Here is a 17,026-nt window from a genome sequence, read left to right as displayed (position 1 = left end):
TCGAGCTCGGGGGCATTGGAGGCGGCGCATGTGAGGTGGATGAGGAGAGGCAGAGGGAGACATTATCAGATAGTCACGAGATGGAAAATGAAGTGTACATGTCCAGTTCGGTTCCTATAAGGGTGAGAAGATGCACAATGTCTAGGATGTAGATGTAAATGTGCAAACACGAATATTGAAGCAACTGTAGCCTTAGGATAAGCTAGGAACACCCACATGTATGGAGAAAAACTGCGTTCGCGAGAAAATATTGTTGCCGCTAACGAGGGTTTTATTACAAACTGAAGTTACAACTGGGTTTTTTTTCGAAATGAGGATTAAAACCCCGGCTTCTGCATCGTGATGATGCACACGGTCTTTTATTAATAAGTTACGAGTACAACTGAAGTTACAACTAGGTGCAGGTAGTTAACATTGCCGACATACCATTTGTCACCAACAGTAGTTTTCAGACACTCATTGCAGAAAATGTTGACAATTATACAGAACAAGATCAAGCTAATCTGAGCAAAACAAACAAGTTTCCAAACATTCAAGTCAATTAGCATTCAAACACCCCTCACAACTCCACTGTACAAGTTTGTTCCAACACGCCCAAAACACAAGTCACCTCTGCGTCTTCGACCATCTCGCTATTCTCCAAACTAACAGGCAAAAAACGCCCATCGACATTGCCGAGGAGAAAAATAAATAGCAAAACTGGGGACGGTTTATTGCAGCTTTCCTCGGTCCACGGTTAGTGAACGAAAATCGAGTGCTCGCCCTCGACAGTGTTCGCTCTGTGGTTAGAGTTCTCCTGGTTAGGCGAGGTTGACAGGCTCGCGTCGTCGCCTCTAGTGTCCGAGCTGTGGAGCGGCCTGTTGCGGCCAGTCCTGGGCCGGATATTGTTCCCAACAGGGAAAGGTTCCTGGCAAAAATGATGAAACTCCATGTCAGTCATTCTACACCATGAACAGATCCATAAAACATGTTTGTAGACATTAAGCTGTGTTCATACCTGATCCCCTGCATTTGGACCGTCTTTGTGGAAAAGTATAGGACGGCACCATTTGTCCTCGTTCATCAGACTAGAATTCCGGAAATGAGAGATCAAATCACTCCTGCCCTGGATTCTGGCATATGCAAGCGATGCCACCTTTTCGCTGTTGAATTTCTCCCACCTCTTGCCATTAAACGTCTGCATAAAAAGTTTGTCTTCAGTTAGTTGTCAACATACTCTCATTTGGAAAGAGCAAGGGAAAGTAGGAAATCTTCTCTAAAGGATAGAAGCAAGACATAAAAATGCACAGAGCTAAATACTATGCAATAATTAAGAATATTGTTCAAGTGTATAAGATGTCATGGTCTGTTGGAAGGTATAATAAATTGGAAAACTGGAAATTACTCTTACTGTTAGCTAGTAAAGTCAGGGGGTATATACCTTGTAAAATGGAATTATGTGCTGTGGATCAGTCATATTGATGAAAGCATAGCCCACATTGCATTTGTTCTGAAGAAAGAATATACATCGCATTTGTCAGTGCCTAGAAACTCTGCGCGAATTCTAAACCTCACACTAAGACAAAAATAAACATACCTTAAAGTCAATCGGAAGGTAGACAAAATCATAGGTTCCGCGGTGGTTCTCGTCAATGACGGCCAGAAGCAGCTTACAATTATACCTGTTGAGCACATCAGCTGAGTCCACAAGAAAAAAAGATCCCTTGGTAAAATGAAAAAAAAAGAGGTGCAAACGTACTTGTTAGGAATGTTTTTGATCATCAGTGTCGTGCGCGAGTCTTCGCCCTTTGCTATGCGTTCAATGTCAAGCTCAAACTGCCTCTTGTTCTCTGGCTGGACATTGTTTCCATCGTGCTTGCGGCTCTTCATCCGATCATTCGTAGCGTCGTAAGAGGCGGAGACCTGGGCCATCGGGTTCCTCCCGTTGATCATCTGCCGCAGCGATGGAAATCCAGCAGTGCTGACCAGGGAGAACATGGTCTCCCTGTAGTTTCCTCTGGCAGGTGGGAAGACACTGAGATCTGATGGATACAGGCGAGGGCTACCAGGGAACCCTACACTTCCAAGGGACCCTGGATGAACATTTCCAAAACCGCCTCCATTGTTTGGAGCTGAACCCATGTGGTGTTGATCAATTGGATAAGCACCGGTGTTCAGTGTGTGAGGTGACACACCTAGATAACCACCGTGTGTGCGCAGTGGGTGCTGCACATTTGGCCACATCATCGGAGAGGAGGGGCTTTGAGGAAAAGCATTTGAATTATTCCAACTGTAGTGCTGTCCATGAAGGGGGAAGCTTCCAACTCCAGTAACCCCAGACGCTGCAAAGTTAAATTTTATGTTATGAACTTTCAAAAAGAAATGAAAAGTCTTCAAAAAGTAACAAAACTACCTGTCACTATAGATAGAAAGCAGTGATTATACAAATCCACTCTGAACAGGTAAAAACAAAGGTTTATGGGGGATAATAAAAAAGCAGTCCAAGCCAAGAAGTTTTACCTTCATTATTTGGATCGAAGGAATGACCATGAAGGCTACTGGAACCCACTTTCTGGGGATGACTGTAATCCACTCCATCTCCTCTGAAGCTAGCGCTCCTGCCACTTGATGTCATCGACTTGGAGCTATTACAGATGCTGTTGTGACACTCCGGCAGTGAGTGTGGGTGGAACATCTGCATTCCACGTCCAAAGTTTCCTTGACCAAGTGACCCACCAAGTTCGCTGATAGCAGCTTGATTATTGTACTGACGCGCGGGTTCTATTCTGATAGGTGACGACAGCTTCTGAGGACCACTTGTACAGATGCCATGGGGTGATCTATCAAACTGCAGACTAACTGGACTGAAAATCCCCCTGTCCATATCATTATCTGAGACATTTTCCTAGAGAAGTAGCAGACATAACAGCATCAAAAACATTTGTATAGATGTCCAGTGCTAACTGAAAATTCAAGTCATAAAGTGAATAGAACTTTAGGTATCTTCTAGCATATGATAGCAGTACTAAGCATGTGCTAAAATAGTCACATATCTTCAACATTAACACCACATCAAGCATGCACATATTTCCTATATAATCAGACACCTAACCATATGTTGAAGGGGACAACACACAAAGATGCTAAGCAAATCGAGGAAAATGAGAATAACTTCTATACCAATTTCTAGACAACAAGGTGATTATGATATATAAACAGTAGATACAGAAATTACAAACAACTTAGTTACAATAATATGACATATAATCAGGTTTCTTGACTTACAAATGAACATTGCAACAAGTTAACTTTGAGGTGAAAGACATCAAAATCCCCACGTTACTGTCAGCACATGTCATGTAATTAAATAGATTCTTGCATACTAGCAGGGTAATTTCACAGATAAAATGAGCAACACAAACATGAACAGTTCCAATGACTTTGTGGAAGTTAGCTTGAGAGAACAGCATTGCATAACCAGCATGTAACATCAAAGGCACACATTGACATCAGGGAATATCTGATAACTGTTTACCTTAGGAAAGGAAAATTGCACATCAAGCTTCATCAGGCCCAGAGGCTTGCTATGAAGTGCTCTCATTGCGTTTTGGGCAGCTCTTATGTCATAGTAAGAGACTGTCACATACCCCTGGTCCTTGCAGGCATAAAGCTTATGCACATCCCCATATTGCTGGAGCAAAAATATATGAGTTTAAAGGTAGTGTTTCATAAAGTAAACAAACTTTAAATGTAATAATGGAAAAAGGTTGAAAACCTGAAATAGAGCTCTTAGGTCAGAATCAGCAATGTTGGCGTTAACGTTTCTGATAAAAAGAGTTCTGGAAGGGCATTTATTGATATAGTTCTCCCCAGAGAATTGGCACTTCAAGGATCCTTCCAGATTTTTTGTGCCTTTATTAATGGAATCGTCACTCTCAAGCTCCATCCCTCCTCCAGTGCCGAATATATCTTCATCGGCATCATCTTGGTTGATGGACAGGCCAGCAAAATCAAAGCCATCGACAACGCCCGATATCAAATCATCGTCGGTTGGTAGAAGATCTCCAATAGTTTGAGCTTCAACTTCTTCCATGGACCCTAGAGCTTCATTTCCATCATAGATGAAGCCAAGTGTATCGGCAGACTGACTGTGGACGCCACTTGCCATTATTTTCGCTGCAAAACCGCAAGGAAAAAGGTCATCAAGGTAAAAATAATTCATACACCTTCTTGGATGTATAGTACCTTCAAAATGTAGTAACAGAAGCAGGTTTCATGGAAGAAAAAAGGGTCTAGTTGAGAGCAAAGCAAACTCACAGTTGCCACTAGCTGATTCAGCAATGGTTGTCTCTCCAGGCCTAGATCCAGGAGCCGTGATCATATCACCCCAAGATATTGACGGTAAAGTGGAACCATTTCCTTGCCCCGTCAATTTACTGACACGAAGGATATCTAGGCCCTTGAAGCCTTGACCTCGTGGGCGTCCCAGACCGCCTTCAGGATTTGCTCCCATTGGATTGATCTTTTCAAGTGGAGAAGCAAAAACCGACTTGCTCCCTGCCATCAATGGAAGCACTCAGTTCTTGAAGGGCCATCCAATCTATCAGCATGCTACAAAGCTACAGAGCATGTGTTGAATGGCAAGTTGATCATGGCATTTATTTGCTAACTGTCTAGTTAGCCTTCCAACTAATTCCTAACAACCCGTCTTCAGCAAAAAATCCATAAGAACTACTCCACTGTAAGAAAAGTGCCCACTCATTCTCTGCCCAGTCGTGCCACTGATATCTTTTATCTACGAAAATGCTTATTTGCTTACTAAAATTGGATGCTTACACAATTTGGTACCCTATCTAGTTCAGACTGGAAGTCCTTGGAAAGAAAAACTTCCGAAGTAAATTGGTACAACAGCCTTATCTTCTGGTTTTAGCTAGTTACTTTGAATAGCCGCAAAGAACTGCTGGCAGGATATCTCCCTAGAAACATGAAACAGCGGTTTTCAGACAGTTCTCCAGAGCATGAGCTGGATAAGGCAAGTTAGGCATGCATCCCTATCTGTTTTAGTAGTGGATTTTATCAGAGCATCAATAATTCCAGCACTCTACCAACTACCAACACTGAGCATGAAGTTAAACTGGAACAATTTATTAGGCTACAGCCAGCATGAATTGCGAAGATGACACCTAACTACATACATGCAAGAAGCAACAGCCACGAGATGAACAATAATCACAGAGTATTCAAATGAAGGAACATGATACACACCTCTCGGATCCACCATTGACTCCGATTTCCAAAACCCGACCTGCCTCTGCATTGATAAAAAACATGGAGAACCAATCATGTGGTGCAACTGCTACTACTATGCCACATTATTTAGTCATCAACAGTGATCAATCAGACTAACGGCATCTCTTTATTTTTCCTTATCTGCTAACCTCTGGTGGGACAACAAGATCCTCAGAGAAGAACGAGGACGAGGAGTCCGCGGGCGCGCCGCCAAACGGGGACAAGTGCCCCCTGTCGATGACCCCGGATGCTATCACCATAGGCGGTGCTGGGCCGGAACTTTTTTATCCTTGTTTCTTGCTTTGTTCTTGTTTCTTCACCTCAACTGCCTGATCAGGAATTAGTTAGTGAACAGTAAGGTGAAAGAAACAGGTAGGGAATGCTGTACCCTGAAACAGAAAGCCTGGCTACTTCAGCAACTGCACGTTTATTGGACATGCTTAAATCTGGATGGGCAAAACACAGTTGCTTCGAGGAAATAAATTGGGCGAAGAAACGCGGTACTGGTTTGGTGTTCAACTATCAGGGTGCTGTTAACCTACATCACACAAGGATTGGGCACCATTTTTGCATCTGAATTCACCCGAAAGTAAAACAGAAACCCCTCTCTTTTTCAAATTTTAGGGCCCAAACAGAAAAAACCCACGGAAACAGTTCTGAATCTATCGATGGGCAGGGCCTACTAACCAATAAAGGGGAAGCAAGAACTGGAACCGCTCCCTCCCTCAAGAAATGGAAACCGCCATGCTTTTCTAGGCGCAATCTAGTCTAGCGAGAAAAGGCTCGATGGGAGAAAAGGGCCAAAAGGGTCGGTCAGCAGCGGTGGCGGCGCCACAGCAAAATTAAAGTTCCCCCCTTTATTAGTCGTAAAAAAAATCGGTCGCTTTTGGGGAAAAAACAAGACAGGGTCGATAAAATTATGCTCGTCTTGTTGTGCCTGGTAGCCAGAGGTCCAACTATTTTATTACTGGAGAGATTTTTAAGGAAGCTTTATTACAGGATTGAGCAAGTACTAGTCCCCTGAGTAAGATGGACAAAAGATCCCCAAATTGTAGACAACATGGTCGGGCTCGGAGAGAGTAAAATAACGAGCTGCTCCGTCCATGGCCGACGCCGGCATAGATGGGAAATTAGAAACAGAAGCCGCAAATCGGACTGGGGAAGGGGGAGAAACAAGGAAGAAACTGCGAGCAAGAAGATGAACAGAGTCCCCCCTGAAATGCTTCTAGTTCCCAAATATATTTCCTTGAAAAGAGTTTGGGAGATGATACATTTGGGCATGAAATATAATTGAAAACGACGGACACGGACTGGAGGAAGAAGAAAAAGAAATGGGAATTAAAGCAACTCACCACCACCACCTGCCACCAAGAACAAGAAGAGGGATGAAGCTAGACCCAAAGCAGAGTAGGGTCGATGGGATTGGACTAATGTGGGTGTGGAGGGTAAGCATGCAGACGCAGAAGCTTATATGAAGTCCTGAAATAGGATGAGACGAGAGCTAACCTAAGCAGGGAGGAGAGGAGCAGCCGTGCCGGTTGCTTCTCCCTCGCCGTAAGCCAACCTCGCCTAGCCCGAGGAGAGGGATAAGCTGAGGAGCAAGGCAAAGCCAGCCTGCGCCTGCGCCTACGCGATTCCAAGCCCACAAATTACACAACACAAATCCCACCTTCTTCCTCACTGCAAGCAACCTCGCCTCGCCTTGGCTTACCTTGCCGCCCCAAGCAAACAAGTCAAGTTGCTTTAATAATCCTGACTTAAAACACGGATCACGCGCGAATCAGGGATGAAAGGGGATAGAGGAGTAGTGCGGTGCTTACCTACGCTACCGATCTGTGTCGCCCACTCCCATGCGGCGGATGTGGCGGCGGTGGGGCTCGCCCGGATGCCTTGGCCGGAGTTGAGGAGGAAGGCTGCTCCCCTCACTGCTCTCGTTCTTCTTTATTGCGGCCTGCCGCTTCGGGAAATATGAAGGAAAAAGACAGTAATAACCGGCAGAGTGCGCGCTCTCCTCCCCACAACGCGTGTACGGGCCTGTGTGAGTCTAGCGATTCCGCACGCCACATTCATATAGGAGTATTATTATGAAAACACGGCTATTTTCTCACGAGAGTCAAACTAAGCTACTATATTATACTACAATAAAGAAGAATCAAAATATTATTCTTAAAAAAAAGAAGAATCAAAACATTAGTATACACTTATTTGCATATATATTTCTCCTATAAATGTCCCTAGACTACCCTCTCAACCAGGGGGTCTGAAGGGGGCAAATGAATCTGGGTCGTTGGTTTTGCCTAGCCACATCCCACTTTTCACTACAGCCGTTCGATCGGTAGTTTTTTTTCTCACTCGTTCAGCTTTTCATGGAGTCCATGACGGATGGGCCCTTGCGTGCGTGGGGTCGGCGAGCAGAGGTAGCGAGAGCGCTCGTTCAGGTCGCCTTTCTTCCCTTTTTTTTCCTGTGCGCGTGCTGGTGGGTGAAAACCCTAGATCGGATCCGTGGTGAAAAAATCCCCCCAGTTCTGGTTGTGGCGGCGACGATGGCGTGCAGGAGGAAGAGGGAGGCGGAGCTGCGCCGGCCTGCCCAGGTGGCCGTGTGCGCCCTCGAGTTCGTCCAGCCGCCGTTGCCCGCGCGGCCGCAACAGGAGGAGCTTGTGGAGGCGAGCAGCAGCACCAGGTCGCGCGCCGCGGTGGCGGGCCAGAGGAGGCGCGGCGGCGGCGCACCGCCTTGCGCCGCCTCTCCCCGGCATGGAGCCGTTCGGGGATGGCCACGGTGGTATGCTCGAGGAGGCGATGCACACGAGCGCACGGGCGCAGGCAGCGGCGACCCGCCACCATCTCTGCGCCGGCGGGGCTTGGGATTTCCGGTAAACGGCGCCTTCCCCGCCTCGTCCTCCCCTGCCTCAGCACCCGACGAGGACGCCGCCGCGCTGGTCTTGGGGTTTCTCCCCGGCGTGGTCTGCATCTTCCCCGCCAAGATCCTTGGTGGAGTTCTCTCCCCACTAGCAGCACGCGAGACCCTACAGAAGGGGCGGGTGGAGGCAGCACGGCACCGGGCTCGAAGCTCGTGAAGAGGAGAGGGACGGAGGTGGGTGGAGGCCACGATGCACAGCAGCAACACGGAGGAGGCTAGCAGCAGCGCCACTGCGAGCTCCTTCTCTCGCCGCAGCTCCGGTGGGTCTTGTTAAATCCGTTTGCATCACCTTGTTTTCTCAATTCGTGCATATTTGTTTGCAAATCTATGGAGAAGTCTCAATCGAGCATGATTTGTTTTGATGCCTAGAAGCTTGGCATCCCCCGTTCAGCCACAGGCTGCAGTGCCTCCCACCCGTCTGGACGCGCCGCCGCATTGCTCTGGTAGAGAAAGAGGAGCAGGAGGAGCTGCGCGACCAGGACGACTCCAATGACCATGCATGGCGCCTCCGCCGGAGCACTACACACTTCTTTCTTCTCGGTTTGTCCTCCTCACACGAGCTCCACATTTTTACTCGTTCTGCCTTGTTTAATTTTTATTTTGCAGCTACGGTTGGATGTCTAGCAGATTCACTAATAGCGAGCACCACCATTTGTGTTCATGACCTGCATGGCTGCTGCAGGTACTCATCCTCACTCTTTCCCTTGCAGGTTTCCCCACCTCCATCTCAAATCAATGTAGCAAGACAGTTAGTTACTCTGCTGTGACAGTACCTTAACCATAGCAAACTGTTTTACCTCCCAACTAGGCCTCTCTTCGCTCGCCAACAACAAGGCACCAGTAATTTTTGAGTCGCTGATTAGAATGTCGATGTAATCGCCGGCTAATCTTCAACCAATTTTCCAAAATTGGGGATACTTGCGATCGTACAACGACTTATGGCAATTACACAATGGCTTTCGTAGACTCATTGCTGAATTGCATGGTCGGTTACTCGATTTTTCTCAGCGACTTAAAAACCTTAAATACACGGCTTAGCTTTGCTTCAACGACATGCTCTTTTTCAGCTTGAAGGTTGCGGCCTTCCTCCTCCTCTCAATGGTTGCTTTTGTCAGTGGGACAGTTTATGGCCCTCAAGAGGGTTGTAAAGAAACCTCCTTGCGGTTTATCATTTAATGTTTTACCCTTGTTTTATCATCCATGGAAATAATCTTACTATTTGAGGTATGACATCCAGGTCACAGAGTAAATTGCAAGGTGCATTCAGCAACATGAAGGGTATTTAGGTGGTCTTGGTCCATTGATGAGTTACGGGGGATCACATAGATGAAAATTTGACCCTTGACAATTTCACATGAAGGTGAGCATATGCAACAGTATCAAGAGTTGCATCTAAATATGTCTTGCAAACACTATTGGGTATGGAGACCTCACATGATACTCTTGTTGTTAATTGTGTAGCTGAATATCCATAATTTTAAAATTCTCAAATATGTTGTATATTCGTCAAAACAGTTCAGATTCGTGATGCTCTAAATCCTTTGTCAGATAATGTTGCTCCATGTATTCTGGATGATCTCTTACTTAAATTTATACTCTGGCTAATAATTTATAAGTGCATTTATAGCAATATCACTAACAATATTCTATTTAACATGCACATTATATTGTCAAGCAATTTGAATCTTCTTTCTAACCGGTTCTTTCTCCCTTTAACCTGCAACTTTGTAGCATGGGACTTAACATATTTGATGATGCTTGGAACTTTGAGATCAGTTCAGATGTTACTGGGATAGATGAATAGCCCGAAACTTTGAGAGGATGCTATGGATCTTCTCCCAATCCTAGGTGAGCACCCAGATTCTGAGTACCGGCTCTTCAGCGCTGTTTTACTATTTTTTTTTAAATAGGAGCAATGTGATTTCGCTCTCTAGAGACTCAAATTGAATAAAAGATCCTTTTGGTACTGTCTATTACTGTTCGTGGATAACAGATGCAACAAACAAAAATAAGGATAGCCTAGCCTTCTTAATGTACTTCCACGACGTACATCCTATTTTGAGTTTGACCAGTCCTTAGTGCTCACTTTTATATGATTGCTTTTCTCTTTTTGGCTTAGTGAAATTGTTTTTCCTGTAGCAGATACCTTGTCGATTGGGTTTTGTTGCCAGTTCTCTTTACCTGCATATATGGCAGGTCTATCAAATCAACATAAATGGTTCGTATTTTTGGTTATTTGGGAACTTTGTGGTATGTCATGTTATTAGAAATGGTTGTTTCATACCTAATGCTCTGCTAATTTCCTACAAACCTGTATATTACCTTTGTGTGTTCTGTTTAGTGGGGAATCAGCTGAAGAATCTGTATTTTTGTTCCAGGGAATTATGTTGGTTTAAGCATTATAGATATTGAAAAGATAATGCCAATCCACGAATGTGTGCTTCCTATGCTGCAGAAATGTACACAAACTTAATGGCCTCAGAGGTATGTTGTTATTCTTTGGAAAAGGTAGAGTTTCTTCTATAATTTGAACGGAATTATGGTCCTGCATATCTTACATGTCTTACAAAGCTAGGAAGAATTTAATTTTTGGATAGTTGTATTTCATCTCTGTACTATGCTATTAGCAGTCTTACAAAGCTAGGAAGAATTTAATTTTTGGATATTTGTGTTTCATCTCTGTACTATTCTATTAGCAGTCTGTTTTGTGATAGCATTTCTGCCTCTATCTTGTATGCTCATGTTATTCTACATCTTATAAGAAGACCTTAATCAAATTACATGTAGATATTCCTACTTACGGATAGTCTTTCCATCTAAGATTGACTACAGAATATACGCATTCTTTGTCACAGTATTTAACCTATTATTTGTAGTTGCTTATCCTTACCACCTTCATGCTTTAATTATTCTTCATTCTGTTTCATAGCTCTTTTATCCTCTACAGATGGCTACAAATAGGAGACAACCGTTGGAGTATCTATGTATTCGTCTCACTCTTGTGGCACCACCATGGTGGCATTGGTTAATGACTTGGCCAGACATGGCCGGATTTTTGGGTCATGATACAGATATCAGTGAGTGTCTAATCGTTGTGCTTTGCTCCCAACAGTATAGTGGAATTTTTTGCCTGGTAATGAAGGAAAGAGCACGAGCAGCAATCTGACTCAAGTTTGGTGATTTCCCCCTAAAAAACAGAGGTATAATTCATCAGAGTTTACCTTGGTTTGTTTGTACCTAAGATTTCGTGAAGTTGAGCCTGAATGTGGTTGTATTTGAGGCCTTGAAGGCCATCAGGATGTAGATGCAGGATATTACAACATCCTGGACAAATCTCTCTTTGGGTAACAGTTCGTTGCAGCGTATGAAGTGTACACGCAGATATCGCTGCAGGTCAACAATAAGGTACTACTATGATGATCTAATTAGGCCGTGGTATTGTATCTGGAATTGGTCAGTGTCCCTTGACTGATCAAGGGTATGTGTGTTGTCGATGGTTGCAGGAAGCGAAGGGTGGATGAGGGACATGGAGAACGGAGACTGTTGCGACTCTGAGGAGAGGATGCCGACGCCGTGATGCGGCAGGCGAGGATACCGCATGTGTTCTTCAAGATGCTGATTTTCTTCCATGCCCTCGACACGGGTGCATGATTCCTCTTCCAGTGGCGACGCGGCCAATAGCGATGGCCTTGACTTCTGCCTTCGTGGCTTCTTCACTACCACTTGCGCCAGCCAGGGTGGCCGTCGTTTATGAGGAAGGTTTGTGCCGATTTTGATTCAACAAAGATTACATATATCCTTATCTGCCTATTGAGTTGTTTATATATCTTTGGTAAATTCTTTTACTGATGAATCTATGATGCTCCTTATTTTCTCTGTTTCCCCTTAAAGGCTGATTGACAAGGGCGAGGTGGTGCGGCGGAGGTTCCTTGAAAGACGGTGATGATCCAGAGCATCTATCGGAGCTATCTTTGCCTGTTATTTGTGAGTATCATTTCAATCACTTTGTTTCGATGTTTATCACTTTTGCTCTTATTAAAATAAAATGTGCACCTCTAATATTCCTGTGCTCCTCAAATTTCAGTTTGTCACTTGACCTGTTGTTTGCCATTACATTTGCTTCGAGAAGTTCTTCAATCTATGTTATTGCAATACACACTAAATAATCTGAAGGCATCGCTCTTTTCTTCTGCCATATTTTTGGATGGCTTGTGAAACAAAGATCTATTTTCACACATTATCACTATGTCTGTAAGCCAGACAATCAAAATTACCATTGAGAAATGTCGACAGATAAAACCTCGACATAAAAAAATATCTTAGTTTAAAGGTATATTTTAAACCGTTTCGACAAAAGTTATATGTTTCAGCCAACAAGAAGTATGTTGAGTTATATGGTTCAGCCAACAAATGATATATGGATTGATCGAGTCCACCTCTGTTGGACTCCTGCTTTTTTGAGTTACCTTTTGTTCATTGTTGTTACCAAGTAGAAATATTCCAGCCTTTGAGCACTAAAGTGCATCCTTCATATTTTCTCTGAGGTTCGTTTTCTTGGATAACCATGTGTATGTTCTTGGTTAACCATGGATCATATTTTCTCATAGTTGGTTCCTCTGTTTACTCATAATAGTGTAGCCTTCTAGATTATGTACGAGTTCTGTATAGAGTTACTAATGTAGTTCTTGTATACGACTCTGATGCAGCCAAAAGAGTCCAGTGAGGAATGGACTATTTTTGCTATTATATATTTGCCTTGTGCTGTGAATGAGGAAATGGAGTTATTAGTCCAAGTATCATTTTTCATCAGGTGTTCATGGACAATTGTTCACGCTCTTCTCAGATTATGGGCATATGAGCTCACACGGTTTCAGTTATAGTGTCATCAGACCGTGGCAGTAGGTAGTGTCATGTTAATGTGAGACTTTGAGATAGATCTAGGGAACTAAATAAATGTAGACTTTCACAGGAGATGAATAAATTGTGGTTAGTGTATAAGTGACACAATTTCGGCTAGAGAAAAAAGGGAACCTTCTTATATATATAATATGCGTAACGAATTATTTTCCCCACGATGATTCAAAATTGAGCTATGCATGTTTCCAGTCCTTCTCACTGTGTTATTCGTGCATTCTAGATGTATTACTTCAGTATTCAGGGTGAGGTTACTACTAACTAACCAAAGAAAGAGAGATGGTTCTGGTCTATTCAAGTTTTTTCTGCATTCTATTTTTGTGAAACAATTACCGGAAGAAGATTTATCCCTATAAAATAAAGTATGCTATTACGACAGGTTTTGTGACTATTTGAGTTAGTTTTACATTGAAAGTTATTTACCTTGGTGCAAAATTTCGCAGCGGATTTTTTTATTCGATGAAAAGTGACCAGTAGCAGAGGGACATTTCTAATGCCCACTGCCATTTGATGAAACACAGGTATTGGGTGTTTTGTTCACCCTTTGTTTCTCCATATATTGTTGGAGCTGATGAACACTTCTTTGCAGCTCATATTCTTGCTTAAATTTGCAGGTATACAATCTCTTTTCGCTATTCCAAAGTTCATCTTCAGGTACATTAGAACTGCCTCATGGTGCTAATATATGTTTAGTTGAATGATAAGGTTAGCTACAGCCTGAGTGTACAATTCAATAGTTTAGCAAATGACAAGGGGGGTGTGCGAATATTTCTTGCATTATTTTGCTTTGATTTTACTTCATGGTTTGATGAAGTTATTATCATCTTAGCTCTGTTTATTATCAGTAATTTTTCACGCCTTACTGAATATATCAATTGACTTCACACTCTGATATTTCATGTTGGGTTATTCTCTTCTTGGTGGACTGGTGGTTTGCAATTACCAATTGATGATTTTTAGAAGGTCCGTGATCAAATTCCCTTCCATAGAGATGTTGAGTGTACCAGAAAATATGGCATGGTAGAACTGCAGGAAGTAAATCAGAGAGAGCAAAATAAAAATGTATATGCACTTCTCTACTCCCTGTGCCACTCTCAAAATTTAGTGAAAGGATTCTCCAAAACGAGAATTAGCTACAGAATTAGGCGAACCATGAGTATCCATGTGTGGGGACATATCAGTACTTTCAATGCAGGTCTAGCATTTGAAAAATCATCTAACACCCTTTTAGACCGGTCTGTATATTTTACTGTAAGTGTATGCCTTTGCTTCTCGAATTTGAACTGTTAAACTAGAGATTATCATTCTACACAGATATGTTCCTTTAGAAAATGTCATTACACCCTTTTTAGATCTGTCTGCATTTTTTACTCCAAGTGTATCCCTTTGCTTCTCGCATTTGCATAGTTAAACTAAGTCTATGTTTTAGCTTCTCGAATTTGCACGGTTAAACTAAGTCTACCATTCTACACAGATATGTTCATTGAGAAAATGTCAATTTTGTAATACAGGTACATTTTTCAGATATATCAGGATGGTGGAACTGGATGCAACCTTATGTCTTAGGCTGATCAGAACTCAAGAAACTAGCAGACCGCAATGGTATTGTTGCAGCGAAACATATAAGCATTCCTATTTGATAGCTTTTTTGGTCCTTTCTTAGTTGAAATATGAAATATATTTGCAAGATGCTGATGCAAAATGATATTTACTTGGCTACAATGGTGAAATTGACATGAACTACACTTCTCCACTTAGGCCGTAGCCATATATGAGTCCTATTAAATTCTTGAAAGTTGTCCGACTAAGCCAGGTTCTCATTCATGTTTTATGTTACTCTTATTTTTATTTTGAATGTGCATGCATGATCTGCTTACGAACTTTTTCTTGGTACTGGACTCTTTAAACATAATAAATTATCAATTATCAGTAGTGTACTAATGACAATTGACAATATGCTTTACCACCCATTTGAAATCCAAATGCTCATGTCTTATTTTCTACAATAGTATCTGATGTAGGCCTCTTAATATGGTAGTAGTATCATATAAATATTTATTTACACAATTTATGCTTCGTTTGTTCTTGGCTAACACAATAATAACATGATATACCTCTGATTTTATAGGAAATTCGGTCTTTGTGCTATCCGATTCTTCCTGGATGTTTCTCCTATGTTGCCATGTCCATGACTATGCAGATTATTGTGTCACTTTTGTTGAGTTGTGCGGGTATTGTCCGTGTGCAGCTAGCTTTTAGTAGACTCATGCCTAGCCTAGGAGACAGACATTTGTAAATTTTAGCATTGCTTCCATGCTTTTGTTGCTATCGTACAGACAAACAATAGTTAATTGCTATAATACCTATTTCTCCTATTTTCCTGGTTGGTTTGTTTCTATGTTTATAATTTACTGCGGTTCGCAACGATTTGTAATACATAAAAAGATTATTAACAGTTTCTCGCTTATACACGGGATTCACGGGATCGTGCGCCAAGGCGCACTATAAATCATGTTGACTATTTGAATTGTTTTAGCATCTATTTGAGATGAAATATCTTAGTTTTGTATTTCATATTTCTTTGTCTATAGAATTACATATTATAGTGGTTAGGACATGACTTCTCTGTTTAGATACACATGTTACTGTCAGTTTATGCTGGGCTAAAGGGACACCTTCTCAAACCATCTTCGTAAGTTGATGGATATAGTTTTTTGTTTGCCTGCTTGAAGATTTGCTTACCCCTTTCGGCATGTTTGATACAGATGGTTACCATCCAGGATCATCGGCAGATGTTGAGTATAGAAGTGTTATTTGGACTCACCAAAAAAGATTTGTTCCTTCAATTATTATTGTATGTAGCTCCAGCCTTTTGTTAACCGGTGATGGATCGAGAGGCAGAAGAGTTTGGGCCACTCACAGTGATGGAACGCTACAACACATGTGTTAATCTGGAAGTGGATGATTAGCAAATTCCTGCAGAATCGTTCCAGAAGGGTTTCAATGTTCCATTATAAATTTGAGAACATTTTCAGAGAATGCACACATAAGTACCATCATTTGAGTTCTATAATGTACCTATGGTAGTAATATGCTTAAGTAATGTTTTGTACCCATGATATTGCTGGTCTACTTTATTTATGTATAAATTAGTTCGTACTTGCTGCCACGACTATTCACTGAGTAAGAAAAATGGTTGAATGTATATGTATAAAATCGACATCTGTTTTGTTACTATGCTTGATAAATGTTTGCTATTCTATTTAATATTTCTTTCGCTTGTATCAAATAAATGTTCTTTAGTTTGCTTAATATATGTTCGGTCCACACCCCTAACAGTAAGGATATTGGGTGGGTCTAAGGGGTCAGAAGAGGAAGAGGACGACGTACGAGAGGCGGAAGGAACTGTCGAATAGGGGTAGAGGGAGTAGCCAAAGGAGGGCAAAGGTGCTGTCGAGGACATTTCCTCCAGTGCATGCCGTTGGATTCTAATGGAGCTCAGCCTGGATGGCCAGCCAACCCAGCGGCCCTCCCTTCACCATAGCGGCGACGATAGGGGCAGAGCTTCGCTCCGAGCTTACAATAAGATGATCCTTATGGTTTAAATTCGGACTTGATTATGCCTGCGCGATAGCGCAGCGGGTCATCTAGTGAAACATTAAAACCAACTAAAAAGGCGACAATGATGTAGTAGTAGTAGAATGTTTTCATCGCGTTGTGCTAGTTAGAGGCGCTGCAAGTCAATAGACACAGAAACGCTCGGCACAAGTTCACGCAGGTAAGCATCGCTGCAAGCCAATAAGAAGGATACACATGTTTGAAAACGACGATGGATATGGCCAAGAAAAATGTTACGTTTTCTTCCGTAGGAAAACCATCTCGCGAGATAGTTGTCATCCACACTACTATAAATGCTTACTTGTTTTC

At 42.5% G+C, this 17,026-nt stretch overlaps 1 protein-coding gene and 3 long non-coding RNA genes across 7 annotated transcripts; 3 read left to right on the top strand and 1 right to left on the bottom strand.

Moving 5' to 3' along the window:
- Window positions 1-485: 485 nt before the first annotated feature.
- On the bottom strand, window positions 486-7,255 carry LOC127318761 (protein MEI2-like 3). Of its 4 annotated transcripts, XM_051349242.2 has the most exons (13): window positions 7,089-7,255; window positions 6,775-6,979; window positions 5,418-5,597; window positions 5,245-5,290; window positions 4,297-4,536; window positions 3,755-4,155; window positions 3,515-3,670; window positions 2,500-2,884; window positions 1,739-2,321; window positions 1,577-1,661; window positions 1,421-1,489; window positions 998-1,177; window positions 486-907 (listed from the first exon to the last, which is right to left on the bottom strand). In XM_051349242.2, exons 3-13 carry the CDS (start codon window positions 5,526-5,528, stop codon window positions 737-739), a joined length of 2,427 nt encoding a protein of 808 aa, XP_051205202.1. In that variant the 5' UTR covers window positions 5,529-5,597; window positions 6,775-6,979; window positions 7,089-7,255; the 3' UTR covers window positions 486-736. The 4 variants fall into 4 exon arrangements, with proteins under 4 accessions (XP_051205202.1, XP_051205204.1, XP_051205201.1 ...); XM_051349244.2 differs by lacking the exon at window positions 6,775-6,979 and having other exon boundaries at window positions 5,418-5,593; XM_051349241.2 differs by lacking the exon at window positions 6,775-6,979 and having other exon boundaries at window positions 7,089-7,254.
- Window positions 7,256-8,570: 1,315 nt separating this feature from the next.
- Window positions 8,571-10,254, top strand: LOC139830140 (uncharacterized). The gene is made up of 3 exons (XR_011753935.1): window positions 8,571-8,867; window positions 9,423-9,545; window positions 9,917-10,254. It is a non-coding gene; the product is annotated as an uncharacterized lncRNA (long non-coding RNA).
- Window positions 10,255-10,561: 307 nt separating this feature from the next.
- Window positions 10,562-16,333, top strand: LOC127318759 (uncharacterized). The gene is made up of 7 exons (XR_011749347.1): window positions 10,562-10,669; window positions 11,133-11,385; window positions 11,466-11,590; window positions 11,689-11,944; window positions 12,077-12,169; window positions 13,543-13,620; window positions 15,865-16,333. It is a non-coding gene; the product is annotated as an uncharacterized lncRNA (long non-coding RNA).
- Window positions 14,155-15,474, top strand: LOC139835425 (uncharacterized). The gene is made up of 2 exons (XR_011751623.1): window positions 14,155-14,701; window positions 15,228-15,474. It is a non-coding gene; the product is annotated as an uncharacterized lncRNA (long non-coding RNA).
- Window positions 16,334-17,026: the final 693 nt, after the last annotated feature.

The sequence above is a fragment of the Lolium perenne genome, chromosome 1 (genome assembly GCF_019359855.2).
Source record: "Lolium perenne isolate Kyuss_39 chromosome 1, Kyuss_2.0, whole genome shotgun sequence".
In the NCBI taxonomy this organism is placed as follows: domain Eukaryota; kingdom Viridiplantae; phylum Streptophyta; class Magnoliopsida; order Poales; family Poaceae; genus Lolium; species Lolium perenne.
This window is presented reverse-complemented; position numbering and strand designations above follow the sequence as displayed.